Source organism: Aulostomus chinensis, chromosome 2 (genome assembly GCF_037954235.1).
Source record: "Aulostomus chinensis isolate RoL2024-O1b breed Wild chromosome 2, RoL_Achi_v1.0, whole genome shotgun sequence".
In the NCBI taxonomy this organism is placed as follows: Eukaryota; Metazoa; Chordata; class Actinopteri; order Syngnathiformes; family Aulostomidae; genus Aulostomus; species Aulostomus chinensis.
Window position 1 is genome coordinate 17,743,302 of NC_141321.1, and position 18,267 is coordinate 17,761,568.

At 42.9% G+C, this 18,267-nt stretch overlaps 1 protein-coding gene across 4 annotated transcripts in view; it reads right to left on the minus strand.

The window, feature by feature from the left end:
• Window positions 1-7,128: 7,128 nt before the first annotated feature.
• acsf3 (acyl-CoA synthetase family member 3) overlaps window positions 7,129-18,267 on the minus strand; it is a 31,832-nt gene continuing 20,693 nt past the window's right edge. For 2 of the 4 annotated variants that reach the window (XM_086181796.1, XM_086181805.1), the window contains exons 9-11: window positions 10,902-11,036; window positions 10,549-10,660; window positions 7,130-8,003 (exon numbers count right to left, since the gene is read on the minus strand). In XM_086181796.1, coding sequence (XP_086037922.1) covers window positions 7,889-8,003; window positions 10,549-10,660; window positions 10,902-11,036 — 362 coding nt within the window. In that variant the 3' untranslated portion in view covers window positions 7,130-7,888. Of the gene's footprint in view, window positions 8,004-10,548; window positions 10,661-10,901; window positions 11,037-18,267 lie in introns of all 4 variants that reach the window. The other 2 variants (XM_086181814.1, XM_086181823.1) reach the window with 2 other exon arrangements.

Genomic DNA, 18,267 nt, shown 5'->3' on the forward strand with positions numbered 1-18,267 from the left:
ATATGCGGGTCCATTAACAAGGCATTAGAATGCATTCTATCTCTTATTGATTTTTTTCTAGTCTTTTTTTTAAGTAGAAAACTTTTACTCCATCCGTAGACCACTCTGCGTCCAGCGCTGGCGAGGGTGAAATATGGCTGCTGCTGTTTAAATGTCAGCTTTGTAATTACACATGGAGCCACGAGCTGGGCAATCCCACGGCCCGAGGCCCTCTGATTTATGGTCAGGCACTGATGGCAACAGCACAGACACATCCAGACAAAAATGCATTCACATAAAAAACATCCTCTTCCCCCCCTCTCTCTCACTCATACACACACACACACACACACACACACACACACACACACACACACACACACACACACACACACACACACACACACACACCTTTTTATTTGCTTTATATGGTTTAGACATTATGTTTATGCTTTCATCCATGAACAGTAAAGTCAAGAGTCGTGGTACTACAAAAAAATACATCATTGGATTTTTTTACTTACAAAAGGAATTTGTTAGGACTTGAACAAGCGAGCTTGTCTTGTCCACCGTATTCCCCCAGAGGCGCTAGTGAGCAGATCCAGAAGGGCTGCATGTATACTCAGAACCTGGAGTTACAGCACATAACTGACAAAGCATGTGAACATTATCGAGTGTTGGAGAATAAAATTGACTGGACAATTGAAATTTTCATTGAAATTTTGAGTTGCATTCTCAGCTAATGCTAAGGAAGTTAGCATTTTCTAGTTTTTACATGACAGACAAACTTTATGATAATTTGCAGCTGCCTGTTTGTGTGTTATACCTTTAAAAGAATCATACTGCCCATAAAGATTGAGTGGTGGAAGAACTAACTGCATGAGCAATGAACAATTATTTTACATGTTTAATATCACATTTATCAATCGTCAAGACGACAACAAGAGTACACAATCATGTTTTGTGCTGCTCTACTGTAGCGCAATGCTGCAGGAAGTTAAAAGGGTACAACTATTTAAGACACTGAAGTACTACTGAGGGTGGAGCTCCCAACCTGATGGATGAAACAACTAGATAAAATAAAAGTTTAATCCACTGGTATTACTAGAGAACCTCTATTCTACCCGGCAACCTCTATGATCTGGTCTAGTCCTGTTTTAAACCACAGCCCTTTTGCAATTGTTGCTCCTAAGTTTTGGAATATTCTTCTGTATTGAATCAGATCTTCTGAATTTGTTACTAATTTTAATAAAAGACTAATTAGCTCATTTATGAATTGTCTTCTGCCTTTACTTCTGTCCACTTTGCTTGTTTGTTTGTTTTACTATGTCAAGTGTTTGGTTCATCTGCATGTTTTTCTCTCTACTTTGGTATTTGTTTAATCCATTGTGTATGTGTACATTGTTGTGTATACTTGTTCCCTTGGTGTGGAGCACTTCTTAAAAAGCTATTATATTCCCCCCTGTAGAAATTATGATTACTAATATTTCATCATCCGTAAAGACAATAGCAAGGTGAACACAATTTCTCTCGGTTATATATCACTTAATATTTTTAGGGTTTGGTGTGATGGTGGGTTGTTTTCTGACTATTCTCAAGACTAAAAAACTGTTTTTAATTAATAATGAAAGGAAACATTACAGCCATCTGTGCCAGATTCCTTCTGAGTGTAGGCTGTGTGGAGAGATCCCTCTCGGCCCCTCTTCCTCCTTCAGAACCCCCCCAAGCCTTTTTTTTTTTTATTTGCTCAGCGCTCTAACACATTCTAGAGCATGTGTTACACCCTGGTTCAATACAGCCTCCCTCACACGCTCCATCCATCAGTCAGATTCTAGGCACAGATACCTGCTGGGAAAAACCAATCTATATCTGAGCGAATGGAGGAGAGGCGAGGCCAGATCAATGTACAGATATTGATACACGCAGCCATGTAAGGAGACTACAGTCCTTCTGAACTCTCTCCCTCTAAGTGAAAAGATTAGGAATCTAGATGAACTGCTGAGTAAGGCGTGTGTGTGTGTGTTTATGGGTGTGAAGATGACAAAGGGGAGATATTACTGATAGAACAGGGGAGAAAGTAGTCGAGGCACAGATTACCTCCACAGAGCTCGGTAATGGTGTGATGGGAGGGCGTCAATAATAAACACCTCCCGTTACAGCACGGTGGACGGCTGCAGCAGCCTGTACAGCACGACCCCCGCTGAGTCCCTGATCTTCCTCAAATTACCCTGATGCTCTCACACTGAGCTTCCCAACACACTGGCTGCATCAAACACACACACACACAAATGTACAGACGCACGCATAAAAGCACACATGCAGCACCGAAAGTCTTTGACCGCAAAGGTTCGATCCCCCCCACGATTCCTTCTTAGGTTCTGGATTTTTTTTTCAGGTGCCCTCCCTTCCCCTCCCTCGCTTCAAAGAGACAAGGCTTGACATCCAGGTGTTTTATAGTATTTGTGCCTCTGATCATCCATCAAGCCGATCGATCACTCTCCCCGCAGCTTTTATTAATGATCTTGTCAGCCGGCCCGCTCTTGGGTGCAGCCGCTTGTCCAGAATGATAGATCATTAGCTGCTCTGCCTGCTATTTATTCTCTCATGACCTTGTCTCTCTCCATTGTTGAGTGGGCCGAGTTATGAGAGCTAGAGCATGATAATTCACTATTGATTCTCTGTTTTTTTTTTTTTTTTCCTCAAAAAGTTTTGGGGTTGTGCTCAACTACAAACACAGAAGCGGTGTGGCAAGTGAGCTATCTAAATGATTCCCTGTTGTAAAAAGCCAAACATCAGAGAAAATGAGACAAACATAATTAATAGATAGTCCTGAGAGGAAAAGAGAGGGATAAAGAGAGTGAGAGAGGGAGAGGAAAAAGGTCAACCGAGAAAAAGGCAGAGTAGAAAGACAGACAGAGAGGGAGGGAGGGAGAGACAGTCAGCAGGAACGAAGCCTTAGGCTGAACCAGTGAAGTGTAAGCAGCTTTAGAATAAACATGAGCTCCGTGTAAACAACAACCTGCCACCTACAAGCATTGGTTACACACCCACACAGGCCTGGCGGGCCTCTGGATTCACAACTGTATGTTTGCACCAGTGTGTGTACTGTATATATCGGGCGTCCCCCGGGCTGCGGGCCCTCGCCTGTCATCCTGCCATCACTTCTCCCTCCATTCATGTCATCTTGATCATGCAACTGCAGGACTTTTGTGGGTTGCAAAAAGTGTTTGCATTAGTTTTTGTTTACGTGTAACAGGTCAGTAAGGCGCAAGGGCTCTACTGTGAACTGAGGGTTTCAGAGGTTGACTACTTAGTGTCTGCAGAAGAGGAACTACTTTGTTCTGGACCTGCTGGTGATGGGCAGCTATCAAGTTCTAAGAGGTGTACGGATGGAGAGGAGTTTCAGAGTAGTACAAGCTAAACAGAACACAAACCCTCTCATTTAAGGGTAATAAGTATAACAAATTAGAATAATTCAGAACTATTTCTGAACCGTGTTTGTATAAAAGTCAGCAAACTTGTGCAACGTAATATCATCCCTAGTGTGTCCATAACAGCGAGGTTGGTCAGGCTTTTATCATGCAACATCCAGCTAAGTGAGGCAGAAGGAATTAGACGTTACCGGAGTATCTTCATATGAAATGTGACATTTTCACTGCCTGTGCCTCACAAATCAGTGTAACTCTCAGCTCGCTGATTTCAATTCTTATCTCCTTTTTCTTTACTGAAGGGAGAGGATCAGCTCTACATGTCAGGGTAAAGCTGCAGGAGCGATAGTTATAGCTGGTTTTAGCGATTCTCTGTCTGCCATGGTGACCTGTAATATCCACACTACCTCTCATTTGGCCATTTGTTAGCAAGATACTTTTAATACTCGTAACTCTTATTGTGCGGTATTCACTGACATATTTTGTGCTGTAGTACAAAATATTAAAATATCTGAAGTATAGACAACAGACCTAATTTCATACATTTACTGAAAAGCGTTTGACTTTCATATGAGTGAACCAGGCGTGAAACTATACTAAGATACTTCAGGTTTTAGGGCTCATTCCCGCACTGCTCTGTGGAAATTTAACCACCAGACTGAAAACCCTTGTGTCACAGGCCTCTCAGGTCCACAGTTTCATGTGTTGCATCACTGTTGGGTGTATGGTTGTAGCCAAAACCTGAGCAGCTCCTGCTACTTAGCTGAGTTGAATGATTCTTTTTTTGTGGTAAAATACACCCCATTCTTGCAGCATTGTTCACATCACAGGCTGATTGACATTTATTTCACACACACGGTGAGTGAAGGCGACTACCTGCTGCCATCTGACTGCCCTTTCAGTGCACTTGCAGGGAAGTTGGAGGGATGGAGGTGTTGCAGGCTTGCAGGGATTAGAGCATTAACAATTTACCAGGCGGCACGTGGTCAGCACTGTCGCCTCACAGCAAGAAGGTTCCAGGTTCGAGCCCCGGCTCCACCACGGGATCTTTCTGTGTGAGTCTCCATGTTCTCCCTGTTCCTGTGTGGGTTCTCTCTGGTACTCCAGCTTCCTCCCACAGTCCAAAGACATCAAGAGGGGACGAGGCTGATTGATACTCTAAATTGACCATAGGTGTGACAGTGAGAGTGAATGGTTGTCTGTCTCTGTGTTGGTCCAGTGATGGACTGGTGACCTGTCCAGGGTGAACCCCGCCTCTCACCTGAAGGCTGCTGGGATAGGCTCCAGCCCCCCCGTGAGGATAAGCCGAAGAAAATGGATGGATGGATTGCGGAGTTAACTGCTTTTAATGAGCACTTCTTAATGACTAGCTACTTTGCTATTTTCTTGTATTTTGTTTGTTTATACTTGTGTTGTTGCCTTCACGGCTTTGTATGTCAGAACTTTTAATTGAATGCCTGCAAGTCTTTTAGTTCTGTAACATAGCTGTGCTGCCTTTTGCCCTTCGTCCAGGGGTTTGCAGAGATATGATTGTGGAAAATGAATCAATGATTGAACCAAGTGGCATTCAATCACTGTGCTCCAAGCACTGAAAAATCTCTCTCTTTGAGATGTAATGCTGTTTCAATTCTTTGTTTGTGAAGCCAGCTGGTTCCTGTTAAGGCCTAACGTGTCCATCGTAGCCTGCAGACAGGCTTCTGTACAGACACCAAAACATCCCAATATGAGCGATCTTCATCTCTTTGTAATATCATCTGCTGATTTTAAACCTTTGCCAATCAGCCAAAACTCACCATGCGTCTAAAAAGATATAAACAATCTTACCGGTGTCCCCCATAACCCACCCTTCAGGACCCTGGGGCCCAATAAGCAGCCATCTGCAGACAACCTCTTCCACCATGCTCCAGCAAACACAGGCAGGGAGAGTTAAGAGTGTGTGAGAGAGAGGAGGTGGAGGTAGTTCAAGGTCACGAGTACTCCATCAAGCTTGAGTCAAGGGAATAAACATCGGCCTCCCCTTGTGTGCACCAGGCAAGCTCTGGAACCTGTCCCGAGTGCCCCCCTGCCCCACCTCCCAAACACACCCAGATGAATGTTCCTATTACTGCAGCTCTACACTCTCCAGTTTGGAATTCGATTCTCTGCGTGGCAACCCCGGCCCGTGGCCCAGGCCGACTCCCAGCTCTGGCGTGGGTGGTTGGGTGAGGCGGCGGGGGGATTTGGGAGCACTGAAGCTGTCCTCTAGTGCTCCTGCAGCCCTGCCTGCTCATCCATCCTAGTCTGCCAGCCCACAGATCGATAGCTGTGCTCTCTTAATCAGGTCTCTGGTGACTGTGGGTAGACAAGTGTGTATGTGTGTGTGGACAGGAAAGAGGATGTAGCAGCAGAGAAGATGTTGCACTTGTGTTTCTTTCCATCTCAAATTCTGTGGCTCTTCATTACAGCTTTTTATCTGGACTGTATTTCAGTGCACTCGTCTCTCTTTATCTTTAGTTGCTTTGCATATCACTTGCTCCAAACTGCTCATTTCTTTCATCCTCCTCTCCTCTATCAACTTTCTCTCACCAGTCTTGTTAAGGCTCTGATCTGTCTGACTGCCCTGCTGTGTATTTTCTTTTTTTTCCTTTTCATATCCTAACGCACACTCTGTCTATTCTGGCAGCACGCCAGCTCTCATTCAGAGTCTCACAGTCAAGTTGGTCCCGGTGCCGCTGCAATCTGTTTTGACTCGTGATGAAGGCAGAGGAGGCGAAGTGCTGGAGAGATGGAGATGAGAAAGGAGGAGAGGTGAGAAGAGCATGAAGAGTGAGAGGGTTAGTGAGATGAAGTGCAGGGTATCCAGCTGTGGTGTTGTGCCTTCAGGCTCTCATCACACACCTGTGTAACCACAGCTGCATATACACACACAGTTACACACATCTTAAACAATTGTTACAACACTGGGGTACATACAAAATAACCAACACTTTTATATTTGATCCAAATGTTTATAAAACTGTCATTTTCAGACAAGCACCTGCGTGTTTACAATATTAAAGAGCTGATATTAGCAGTGGAGTCTAAGTGCTCCCCAGTTTTCATTATCAACTTCATTTGATCCTTAATAATCTGCCACGGCAAGAAATCTCTTGTTAAATTATTTTTCACTAAGAAAACATCTGAACACATCATTAATACTCAGGATGCCTTAAAGCACAGCAGACTGAGCTGGCTGTTTCACCAAGGCAGATGGAATCAATGCGAAAGACATAAAACATTTAATGCTGATGAATTTCTACTGTTTTCATAGCAGATAATTGAAAACATTTGAGCTACAGCTAAACTTGGAACCACACTATTGGCTTTTCATTTGAAAACGGATCGCTGCAACTCGGCTTGTGGCTCTTCTGAACGAAGCTTTGGGCCTTCGAACAGGATTGTTGAAAATGCTGCTGTTGCTTTGTAGTGTGGACGAACATCTTAGCAACCCGAATGAAAGTTGACTATCCGAGGTTTATTTAGCATGTTAGCATGGATCAGGCATTCCTGACCTTGATGTATTTGCAATCAGAAGTTTTTTATGTAGTTTATTGTCGCACTTCATTTCTAGTTGTTGTTCAAGAGAAATGGCAAGAGAGCATTTGATCGTCTCAACCTCACTGAAACAAACAAAAGGGTGCTTGAGGATGTAACATGAATTACTTGTTATATTAAATTATTCAAGTGATTATTTCATTCCCTTCACTGTTCTGCCTCTAACTTGGGGAGAATTAGGAACCAGAACAACAAAACAAAAACTATACTTACTCAAGTAGCGATTCTAGAAAACCGTTGGTGGACTATTCCACCAAGTCTCGTCGTAGTCATTTTCTACCCGACCCATGGTACGTACGTCTTTTGTAATTTTGGTTTTCCCTTTTGCAATGACGAACAGTTGATGCTTACTTGACCATCTCACTCTGCTCAGCTACTACACAAAAACAGATTCGAGTGGGCGTATCCTAAGATTTATCACAGACCATTTTCACATTCTGGGTATTGGTTGAAAGAATAAACTTTTATTCAGACAGGAAATGATCCCTCTGTTTGTTTTGTACATTGCAGTATTGGACAACAGTGCATCCAGACATGGAGCATTTGGGATGGAGACAGCCTGACCGAGACTTCATCTGACCTTTTCAATGTGAACGATCTAAATATTCAATACCTGAACTGTTCTGATACAAAGGCAGATAAATGTATGTCCATCACATCCTTCTTCTACAGCATGGTATTTGAAATGATTTCTGATACACCTCCCATGATTTTAAACATCTTTCTTGAGGAATTCCATAGTGATGTTGGTCAAACTCATTAATCATCAGTGATGAAAAAACTCTTATACTTAAACGTTTGGCTGAATTCAAAGCCATCAAATGTCTGTAGCTAGAATTCAGGTTATATCCTCTTGGTCAGCAGGTGTCTCGTTCCTCAAGCAGAAACCTGAACGTGGAGTGATCGTGTCATGGGAGGAAGTGGAGCAGGAGGTCCTTCTTGTTGACCTTGCCCATCTGATTTCTTGGCATCTCCCCCACCACCACCAGGCTTGCAGGGATGGTGTAGGGTGCCATGTGCTTTCTGCAAAGACATCCCCGATAAACATTAACACATCGAAGACTGCATAAGAGACACACACACACACACACACACACACACACAACTCAGACAGCTGCTCGTGAGGAACACACAACACTGACAGATGAGCACACATGGACGCTGATATGCGTGCGCTCACATACATATGAAATAACAAATAGGAAAACAGAAAACAATTGCAAAACAAAGGCTAACCCTGTGGCGCAGTAGTCAAGATAAGAAATGTCCTTCATACCCTCTGCAGTCCTCCTCCCTAATATCCCTAATTCACCTTCCAGACAATTTGCTTCCAACAAAACAATATAATCACTGTAAGATGAAATAAAAAACAAATAATAAAAGGAAAACCAGAAGGCTGGGATAATTAAAAGTGTTTTAGTTTTTCCATTTTGACTGCATGGTTGTTACGTCAAGTCAAGTTGAAGCCTGGAGCTTTTTTATTATCCCCTAACCTAGTTTGTGTGTGTGTGCGTGTATGCATGTGTGTTTGGGAGTTTGAGAGCAAGTGAATATAATGACTCATACTGCTGCCATCAAACACCCCTCTCAGCAGATGTCTCAGTCTCTCTGACTCTTGTGAGTAAAGTGAGAGTGAGTATATGTGCGTATGTACGCGTCTGTAATGGTGCTTGCTTGTGTCACCAGTGTCTCTGGGGCAGTGTGTGTGTGTGTGTGTGTGTGTGTGTTCAAGGCAGTGTGACAGAGATTCAGACTGACAGCTGAGCCAGGGCACTGAAGAGTGAGCATCCATCCACTTGTTTATGTCTCATTTTATCTGCCTCTCTCTCTCTCCTCTACACCCTGGCCTCAGTGGTGGGTGGTGTGCTGGCACTGCCTGTCCGCTGGCAGCACCTGTGGCTGCAAACACTGTGTGTGTGAGTGTGTGTGATTGTGTGTGTGTGAGTGTGTGTGTGTTAAACTAAGTCACAGGCAGCAGGAATAATCCACCATGCTGGACAAGCAAGCCACAGCAGTAGGATCTAACACCACCACACCATATGGAGCCCACAGGTCTGACACACACACACAAACACACACACACACACACACACACACACACACACACACACACACACACACACACACACACGCCCGCACAAGCACCACAGACTGAATTCTGAAATGAAAGAAAGAAAAAAAATTCAAATCACTACAAAGGCATTGAAAAAACATAAAATGAGTGTTTATGTTGTCAATAACTTCAATGAATCACCACCGATACCAACATACACAATAAACCCCACTGACAACTGGGGGGAGAGAGAGAAAGACAGAGCCCTACGTAACAATCCTTTTTCACTTCCTCCATATCTTCCTCTTTTTCTTGCTCCCCTCATTAGTCCACCTCTGGCCACTCTCTCTCCCACACCGTCTCGTATCGATCTGAGGACTCGAGGGCTCGTCACAGTGGATACGTGTGCTGAACTGTGCAGAACCTTTTTTTTCCCCTGGGATTGACAACGGGCAGTGAAAATTGTCTTCTTGCATAATACGATTTTCGGAGATGTTGTCAGTGTTAGTTTGCAACAAAGCTACACACTCCTCTTTTTTGCTTTGTTTTTGTGCATTCAGGATGATGGATTTGTTGTAAGTTATTCAGGTCACAGTCTTCTCTGGTAGTGCCAGTTGGAGTCCAACTGCTGCCGTGAAGCTCTAGTGAAGGAAGCAGGTGGTGCAATATGACTTCCCCCTTAAACTAAAGGATGTACAGTAGGTCGGGTCGATGTGTTGACTTGCATGTAACCTCCTGCAGTGATCAGCGTCCTCAACTTAGTCAACTAATTTGCATATCAGAAAGAACAATACATGCCTGCTTAAACAGTGAGCAATGATCGAAATCAGGGGAATGAAGTCAGTTGTAAAAAGTAAGAATTGTTAAGAGGACCCCAATATGGCTGACGCAGAGGTAACTTCTGATTGCAGCCGTCAGGTTAGTGCAGGAACAGAGCTTCAACCCTCCTCCCACACGGCTGAAATGCTCTTGAGCGAGTGCCGCTATTTTTTTCCTCAAGGGGATAACAGCATATCAAAAAATGTTTTAACCCTAAATGAGTATATAACGCAAACTGCAGCTTAAAGTAGCATTAATCCTTCAGCTGCTAGTACAGAGGATTTAAACCTCATCTAAACTGTGTTTACAGAAAATCTGCAGCACTATTCAAACACTTTCCTTATATAAAAGCACCAAACAACTTATGGTTGTCCAAAACAATAATATCAGCAGCCAAGTGTTTTAGTAAAAGTACTGGTTTAGTCCCTCTTAGTGGTGTATTTGATGACTAGTTGATGAACCCTGGAGCATCAGCAGCATGCTACTGTTGTAGCTGCTGCAAGTGGAGCAAGTTTGAAGTCGTTCCTATGCGGTATTATTACTGTATGTATTTAGATCAGTCATTTTTCTACTCTAAAATGTAGTAAAGTAGTGGATGTATAAAGTAACATAAAATGGAAATTTACTTGATTTTGTACAACTTAAATACTTGCAGTGTCTTGAAAGAAAGTACGCTCTATCTGAAATGGGTCGTACCTCGCCCAGATCTTCAATTCAGACAGGGTCAAACTCTGGTCCTTCTTCAGCTGCACCACCGCAGTGACCTTCTGACCCCAGGTGGTGTCTGGGGTCCCAATCACAGCCACATCTGGGAGGTTCAACACACCACACATCTGTATCAGTTTCACATCCTCTTTTGTTGTTCTGACCCTCCTCATCGGCATTTTAGATGAACGTTAAAGAGCGTAGGAGGGTTTTAGCCATTTTAAACATAAACAGGGATGTGAATTCTGCGCTGTTGACATCATAAGGATCTAAATTCTCTTAAAGCTCAAGTTTCTAAGCACCCTGAGGGGAGAGCTGAGATGGAGAACCTAGCATGCCTTTACCGAGAATGTCTGGATGAGCCAGCAGGTGGCGCTCCACTTCAAGTGCGCTGATCTTGAAGCCGCCACTCTTGATGATGTCAACACTGGTGCGGCCCATGATCCAATACACACCCTCTTTGAAGATGGCTGTGTCTCCTGAGGGACAGCGAAAGACAAAGAAAGTTCAAAAATTATTTTACTGTTTACAAATTTATTTTGTAAACAGGTTAGAAAATGGATGTTTGGATTATTAAAAAACAAAACAAAAAAAGGTTTTCTTGGTATTAAGATTTTAATCACTACTCTTAGTTCAGTAACAAAAACACCGGTAAAATTCGGGGAATAAATTAAAATGAAACTGAAATAAGCAATCGTTCAAGAATTTATCTCAATGTTTACATCGCACAAGTAACAAAGTACAAGTACATATGGTATGAATGGTTTCTTGCAGCATAAAGCAACTTGTAGGGTTGAAAATTAATTTAACACATACGTGTTCCTCCTGAAGACTCGAATTTAAGTAACACTGGAAGGAGAAACAAAGACTCAAACCTGCTTGATGCCTGCGTGCGTATGTGTGTGTGAAAGTGTGTGTGCGTGTTTGAGACAGGGAAAATCAGAGTGCAGTGGAGTGTTTAAGATCTTCCAACCCCCATACACACACCTGTCCCCTTGTGTGTGCGTGCGTGTGTGTGTGTGTGTGTGTGTGTGTGTGTGGTGGGGGGTATTCCATGTGGTATGAGGGGCTCAGCTGGGCCTTGTGATGGCGAGCAGAGGAAATGGGTCAGTATTGATAAGTGGGGAGAGACGAAGGGAGAGAAAAATGGACAAGGAGCAGAGGGAAGAAAAGGACGAACAGGAAGGTGTTCTTTTGGATTATGGCAGGTGGTGTGTCCACAGCTGTGCTGGGACTGAGTGAGGGTGTATGTGTGCGTGTGTGACACTCTGTGATGAGGTGAAGTGGTTACTGTAGGGTGAACAAAGGTGGAGGACAGAGAGGTCAGCAAAGGTCAGAAGTAAGAACTGTGGCTGTGGGGATTAAAAAAAGAATCTGACAATTCCGGCGATAAACCTTTCGAAAAGAAAGACTACATTCCTGCCATAATGGACAAAAAAATACATTATGAGACAGTATTACAAGCGTATAGGACAAAAATAACATATACATATATAACATATATTTGAATTTAATGGTATAATTATTCTCAACTATGTAAATGTTAAGTGCATCACATTTGAATGATTCCTTTCCACTCATGTCCAAAGACTGAAATGAGAAAAATAACACTCATGCTGTATCCTTCTGCCAGTGTGACACTGACAGGAGGTCTTGAACATGTTACATACATAACATGTAATATGTAACATGTTCTAACAAGCTTGTGGTAGGAACATTTTCTCACCTGAAGAAGCCAGGCAAGCAATGTCCCCATTTCTAGTATTTATGCAAAGATGACCTAAGTTATGCTAAGTGCTAACCAAACTAAGCTACGCTAGGCCCCAGTGAGGAGGGAATGTTTCCATAGCCTGGTCTTAAATTAACTATGAGTTCTAAGAATCCATATGTTTTAATCTAAGGTTTATTGAACATTTTAATGATAATGTTCAAACTGTATATTTTTGCAGGTAACAATACTTAATCTGTTGCCTCATCAATGTCAAATATTTTAGTAACACCGTTTTAAGATCAAAACACTTCATCAAAATAGCATTAAAAATGCTATGTGTCTCTAAGGGCTTACACATCACCCCCAGCCCAAAGCAGGCTGGACACAGGTAAACAAACATTTAAAACTATCAGGACAGATATGTGTGCACATACTTCAAAATATTCAGGATTGTGGCAAGGGGACAGTAGTACAAACATGCAGAGAGCAAAAATGAGAATAATTGTGTTACAAATATTAATTATTTATACTTGAGGTAGGTGAACCACAGTATAATTGTGCAGAGTATTAGAATAAATATGGAATTATTAATTTATTATAATGGATGGGGTTTCTGTGGGGGAAGACCTTCTAAAGACCCAGGGTCAACTCTGCAAACAGACACTCCAGAGATACACAAGTGTGAATCTGAAGTATGGACTCAATGAAGACGACGACTGGTCACGTCTCACTTCAGCTTGATGAAGAAGTGTAGAAGTAATTTATTTTGATAGTAATCCTCTTTTACTGCCATATCCCCTCTCTCTTCTATTCCATCTTCCCATTTCCCCCTCTTTTATCAGACTTCTCTGCTCCCGAGCCAAACAAACACACAACTACCCCCCACCCCCACATCCTCTTTCATTCACTCATCCTTCGGCCTGTCTGAAGCGTCTCACATCTTCTGTTTCCGTCTCTCCACCTATCTTCCCGTCTCCTCTTCCCGCTGTATGCCTCACCATCAATAGAGGGCCCATCTGTTCCCATACATCACGCACTTCATTTCAGTTTATTAGCTGGGATAAATCATAAATATTTCATTATACATCACGGGCGGCTGTCGCCTGCACACCGACAATTTATCACTGCTGCCCTCTCTGCCGGCTTGCCGCGGCGGCTATAAGCTTTCCAGTCTATTAAACAAGATTGATACAGTGTGTAAATTTAGATATCGGGAATTTCTTCACAGACCACTGCTCTGCACTGATAGGCCAGGGTAACAGGGGAGGAGAGAGAGGACGGGGGAGGGGGGTAGAGGAGCTTGGTTGGGTGTTAACGCCAGCGACAGGGGGGGTTTAATTTCTCCGTTTCTTTTTGGATGAAGGGGGGAATTTTTTTTAATGCAGGAATAATTTGGTTACAGCCTGGTAGCTCTCTCTTCCTGAAACAGATATGAGAAAATGAAGAGTTTACAAGCACATTTATAAACTGTTTGCGTGCGCGTGTGTGTGTGTGTGTGTGTGTGTGTGTGCGCAGGCTGAGAGATTAAAACACCATAAAACTCCTACATTTGGCTGCAAATGTTTAAATGTAGAGGAGGGAAAACGGCATTAATGTTTGTCAAAGGGACCGAAAACTACATGCTTAAGCAACACTCATCTTGAGTTTGAAGTAGTTACATAGTACAGGACTCTTTGACCTTGTCTCTTTGAGGAGAAGCAAATAATTATGGCTAGAACAGCGTGTTCACAGAGAAGCACAAGTGGGAATAGTGATTGGAGGACACAGACTGATAAAAGAAGAAAGAAGGGTGAGAGAGAGAGAGAGAGAGAGAGAGAAAAAGAAAGAGATTGTTGGGAAGTGTGTTACTACAACGCACACATTCAGAGGCTTGTACACATACACACAAATATACTGTAAATACACACCAAGTACAAATGTACACAAACACTACTTCAGGCATCAGAGACTCTCCGCCATTATGTGTTATGGCGTCAGAGGCAGATATGGCCGAATGCCTTTCTTAATTAAAACGATAAGAAGCCTAATTGCACTGGGCTTTCATCTCATTCCGAAACATTAAAGGAAGTAAAGGCACTAAGTGTGGAGACAAAAAGAAATAAAAACAGATCAAGACTTTAACCGAGGATGGAGGGCAGACAAACTTCCACGTTGTTCGCTATTTTAAGGTGTTAATAAACAACAGTGTATTTAGAAGTAGCTGCTTGTGGCTACAGCTTCTTTTCAGTGTAATGCAGTGAGGAAGCCTGATAGCGAGACTCTGTTTCTGGTGTCTTAACCAAAAGCGTCTGTATTAGTGTCCAAACACTTACACTACACACCAGAGGACACGTGTTACGAAATGAAGTTTGTATCTAAACTATAGTATGTCCTTTAGATTTTTTATGAGATAAAAAAACCCACTTAAAACCAATTCTCATTTACAATGATGACCTGATAGGAGGCGGCAGCAAGAACAAATAAGTAGAAAACAGTCTTCATAAAACAACAATGAAGAGATGAAGAGACACAAAGTAAAGAATGGTTGAGAAATGAGATATTCTGTGTTAAAATGATAAAATAATTCAAATAAAAGTTATCTACCAAAAACCAATAAGTAAAAAACGTCTTTGCTCAGGCAGGTAGGTCGTCATAGGGGCACCAGGCTGTTGGCTCTTTAACCACCAAAAACCCTGTTTGCCTCTCTCCCTGAATACCCACTCGACAAACACTTGGGGCTGGCAGGAGGCAGCACAGCAGTGCCACAGAGCTGATGACATGTATTCTACCTCAGAAATTCCAGAAGTACCACCTGAAGTCATTTATCACAGAGACAGATGTCCTGCAGCCATTCCTTTTTTTTGTGATTTGGAGAACACGTGCTCAGGGACAAATGTAATTCAAAATGACATACATACAGTCTGGAGATGTTGGTTTACATGGACAAAGACTGTGAAAGAAAAGGGCACAGTGTGACATATGACAAAGGCCACAGCTCAGGAAAACACTTGGGTCTGTGTGTGCGTGCCATTGGCACCACTACTAAAGGTGTCAGGGAGTAGAGCAGGAACCAGAAAGGGAGAGAAACTTCCTTTGAGGAGGTGACAGAAGTCATCTGTTAAGTCCGTCTGAGCCTTCCAGCTCCACAACAGACTTCTGCTCTCACTTAAAAAAACCTAAATAAATGTTTCTGAGTGTTAAAGCAGAATGTGAGCTGTTTGTACTTATTCCTGCATGTAACATCCTCTCAGCCCATGAGCTGCATGGCAGGCAAGTGAAACTGTGTTCACATTTTCATCCTTGTGATGAATAAACGTGATCATAGATGTTTTTCTCATGTGAAATAACTCAAAAACTCCTGTTTTCTTTGTTTACAAAAAACAGTGACTGACTGATTCTTTCCAGCCTCTACCCCTCTGTGTCAAGCTGTTGCCATAGTTACAGTGCCTGTGCCAAATCAAGATTATTCCTGTAACCTATCATTTTTCAATAAACGTTCCAGAGCTGAGTCAGGACAACAAGAAAGGAATCAAAGTAATTCACAGGTGAAGCTGCATAATCTGTGCCACAGCCTATATAAGAATGGGACATTACGGAGAAACTATCTGACAGGTACACTGTTATATACACGTCTGTGAAGAGTTAAATGGGAGCCAGATGTGGAGACACTCCTAAGAGAGAGAATATAGGGAGTCGCCGCTGCTCACCGTATCCAACCGAACCTAAACTCTCACATGGCAGGTTAACGCTGAGCGCTCTTCATCACCGTGAAGAGGAGAACCTTATCTGCACAAAGATGAGAGAGGTCTCAAAGAGTCATGCCTCTTCTCAAAGTGACTGTAAACACTTCGCATATATGAATATTAATGCTGCACATTAAAGCCCTGGAGCCAAGATGGAAGAGTTAATGAGGATAAATAAGAGACAGCCAAGCAGTGAAATCTCAGCTCTGACATTATTTATCATCCTTAACTTTTGTCACAGCTCCTTTTTTAGTAATTAATATCATAAAAAAGCACTTTGCACTTGGATGACTGATCTAATTTGTTTAATATAATGCAATTAAAGGAGCTTGAATTGCTTTATGTTAATGTTACTGATTATATTCCTTGCTGGTTTCCCTCCCCACTAGCAGATAACAAGCTGAACTTGAGGACTGATGTCTGTCTCAGATCTGCCATGTTCATCAAGCCAAACCCTTAACTGCCACTTAAACACTCCTGTTCCTCAGTGATGATGAAGACACCTGGAAAATGAGCCACACGCTGACCTTCTGTTTTTGACCAGAAAACAGATGAAAGAAAAAAAAAGGAAGGATTTATTTTCCAACAACGTCATTCTCTCTCAATGCTTCTAAAGAAAGAGATGAAGAGGCTTCTACTTTTTGCTGGAAAAGAAATAACTCATGGAGTTTAGTGGCCGGGTGACTTGCCTACATCTGGTGTTAATAAATCCTTTATGTGTTGACACCATGGCTGTAAATGTTACAGGGGTGGAGGGACGGCTGGGTAGGGGGGCAGGGTGCTGCTGGGTCCCACTGGAAGCTCTGACATTGAAGCTGAAAGGACACGCTGTGACCACGGGTGAGGTCTGACATTGGGAGCACAGAGAGGAGGGATGGAGGCAGGGAAGAGGGGAGCACAGCTAGGAGCAAGAGAGCCACGCACAAATGACTGGTGATGGCTCCGCAGGATATGAGCCACACTTCTGTCTGTGTATCGGTTGAGAATTTACCCTGTGGACCTGAGGCTCACCTTTAAAGCTAGGGTTTCACTCACTCACACACACACACACACACACACACACACACACACACACACACACACACACACACACACACACACACTAGAGTGAATATTTTCCGTGTGGTTATCTGAAAACAACCTCCACAGGATCAACTGCACTGTCTTCAACTGGAGCAGAGACGTCATCAAAAAAAAAAAGTGAAAAACGTTCTTCAAGGATTACTCTACGACAGCACTAGTAACCTGAGGTTAAAAAGAAGATCCAAGCCCACTGTTAACACTTTGCCCCTGAGCCTCTGGGAATTAATTAAATAAATATCTGTTAGGCAGTCCTAACAGTCAGCCCCCGAACATCGCCTCCCCTCAAAGCCTCTATTATTCAGATGTGTAACTGTTTAACTCCCCCAGCTTCTGTCTGTCTTCACTTATTTATGTATTCATCTACTTATTTATGGGTTTATTCAGAAAGTGCCTACCCATTCTAGAAGGGGTGCTGGGCATCGTTGGCAGTTTCCTGATTATGTACATTGACTGAATTAAGAAGGCTACCATAAGAAAACATATTTGTTTCTTGAAATTTTATGGGGACAAACACTCAATCTAAGCTGACACATGAGATGCTTTGTTTCATAGGATCATCTGAGAGGTTGGTCAAAGCCACAGTTTGGAAAATGGAGGACAATTTTACGAAAACAAACAAAGCTGACAGGTGATTGGATGAACCATGTGTCACCATCGATATAATAGCGATATGCAACCAATCAACAAACGATGTACAAGCCGAAAGTAAGTGGTTGAAGAGTGAAAACATCTTCTTCATGGAGACTTCAGAAGGGCACTCTGCTCTTCTTTAAAAGAAGAAATACTCTCCAGTTGTGATGTAACTGAAGCCATAGCAGCATCTCCGCTAACCTCTTCAGGAGACACCACTGTTTTGGTCGTCACAATTAAACCGTGCTTCCATCTCCTCAGAGGATGTTGACTTGATAAAAACACATAGAGCTTGAAGTCTGACAAGATGTATTCTCACTTGATCACCTGATTCTGCTGCTTCCTGGCAAGCAAACACCAAGTCATGCTAGTGGTGCAACAACAGCTCGGTTGGCATTTTGACCCGTTTTTGGGTCTCAGGAAAATATTCATCCATCCATTTTCTTCCGCTTGTTCCTGTTAAGGGTCGCGGGGGGGGGGGGGGGGGGGCTGGAGCCTATCCCAGCAGCTACGGGCGAGAGGAAGGGTTCACCCTGGACAGGTCACCAGTCCATCACAGGACCA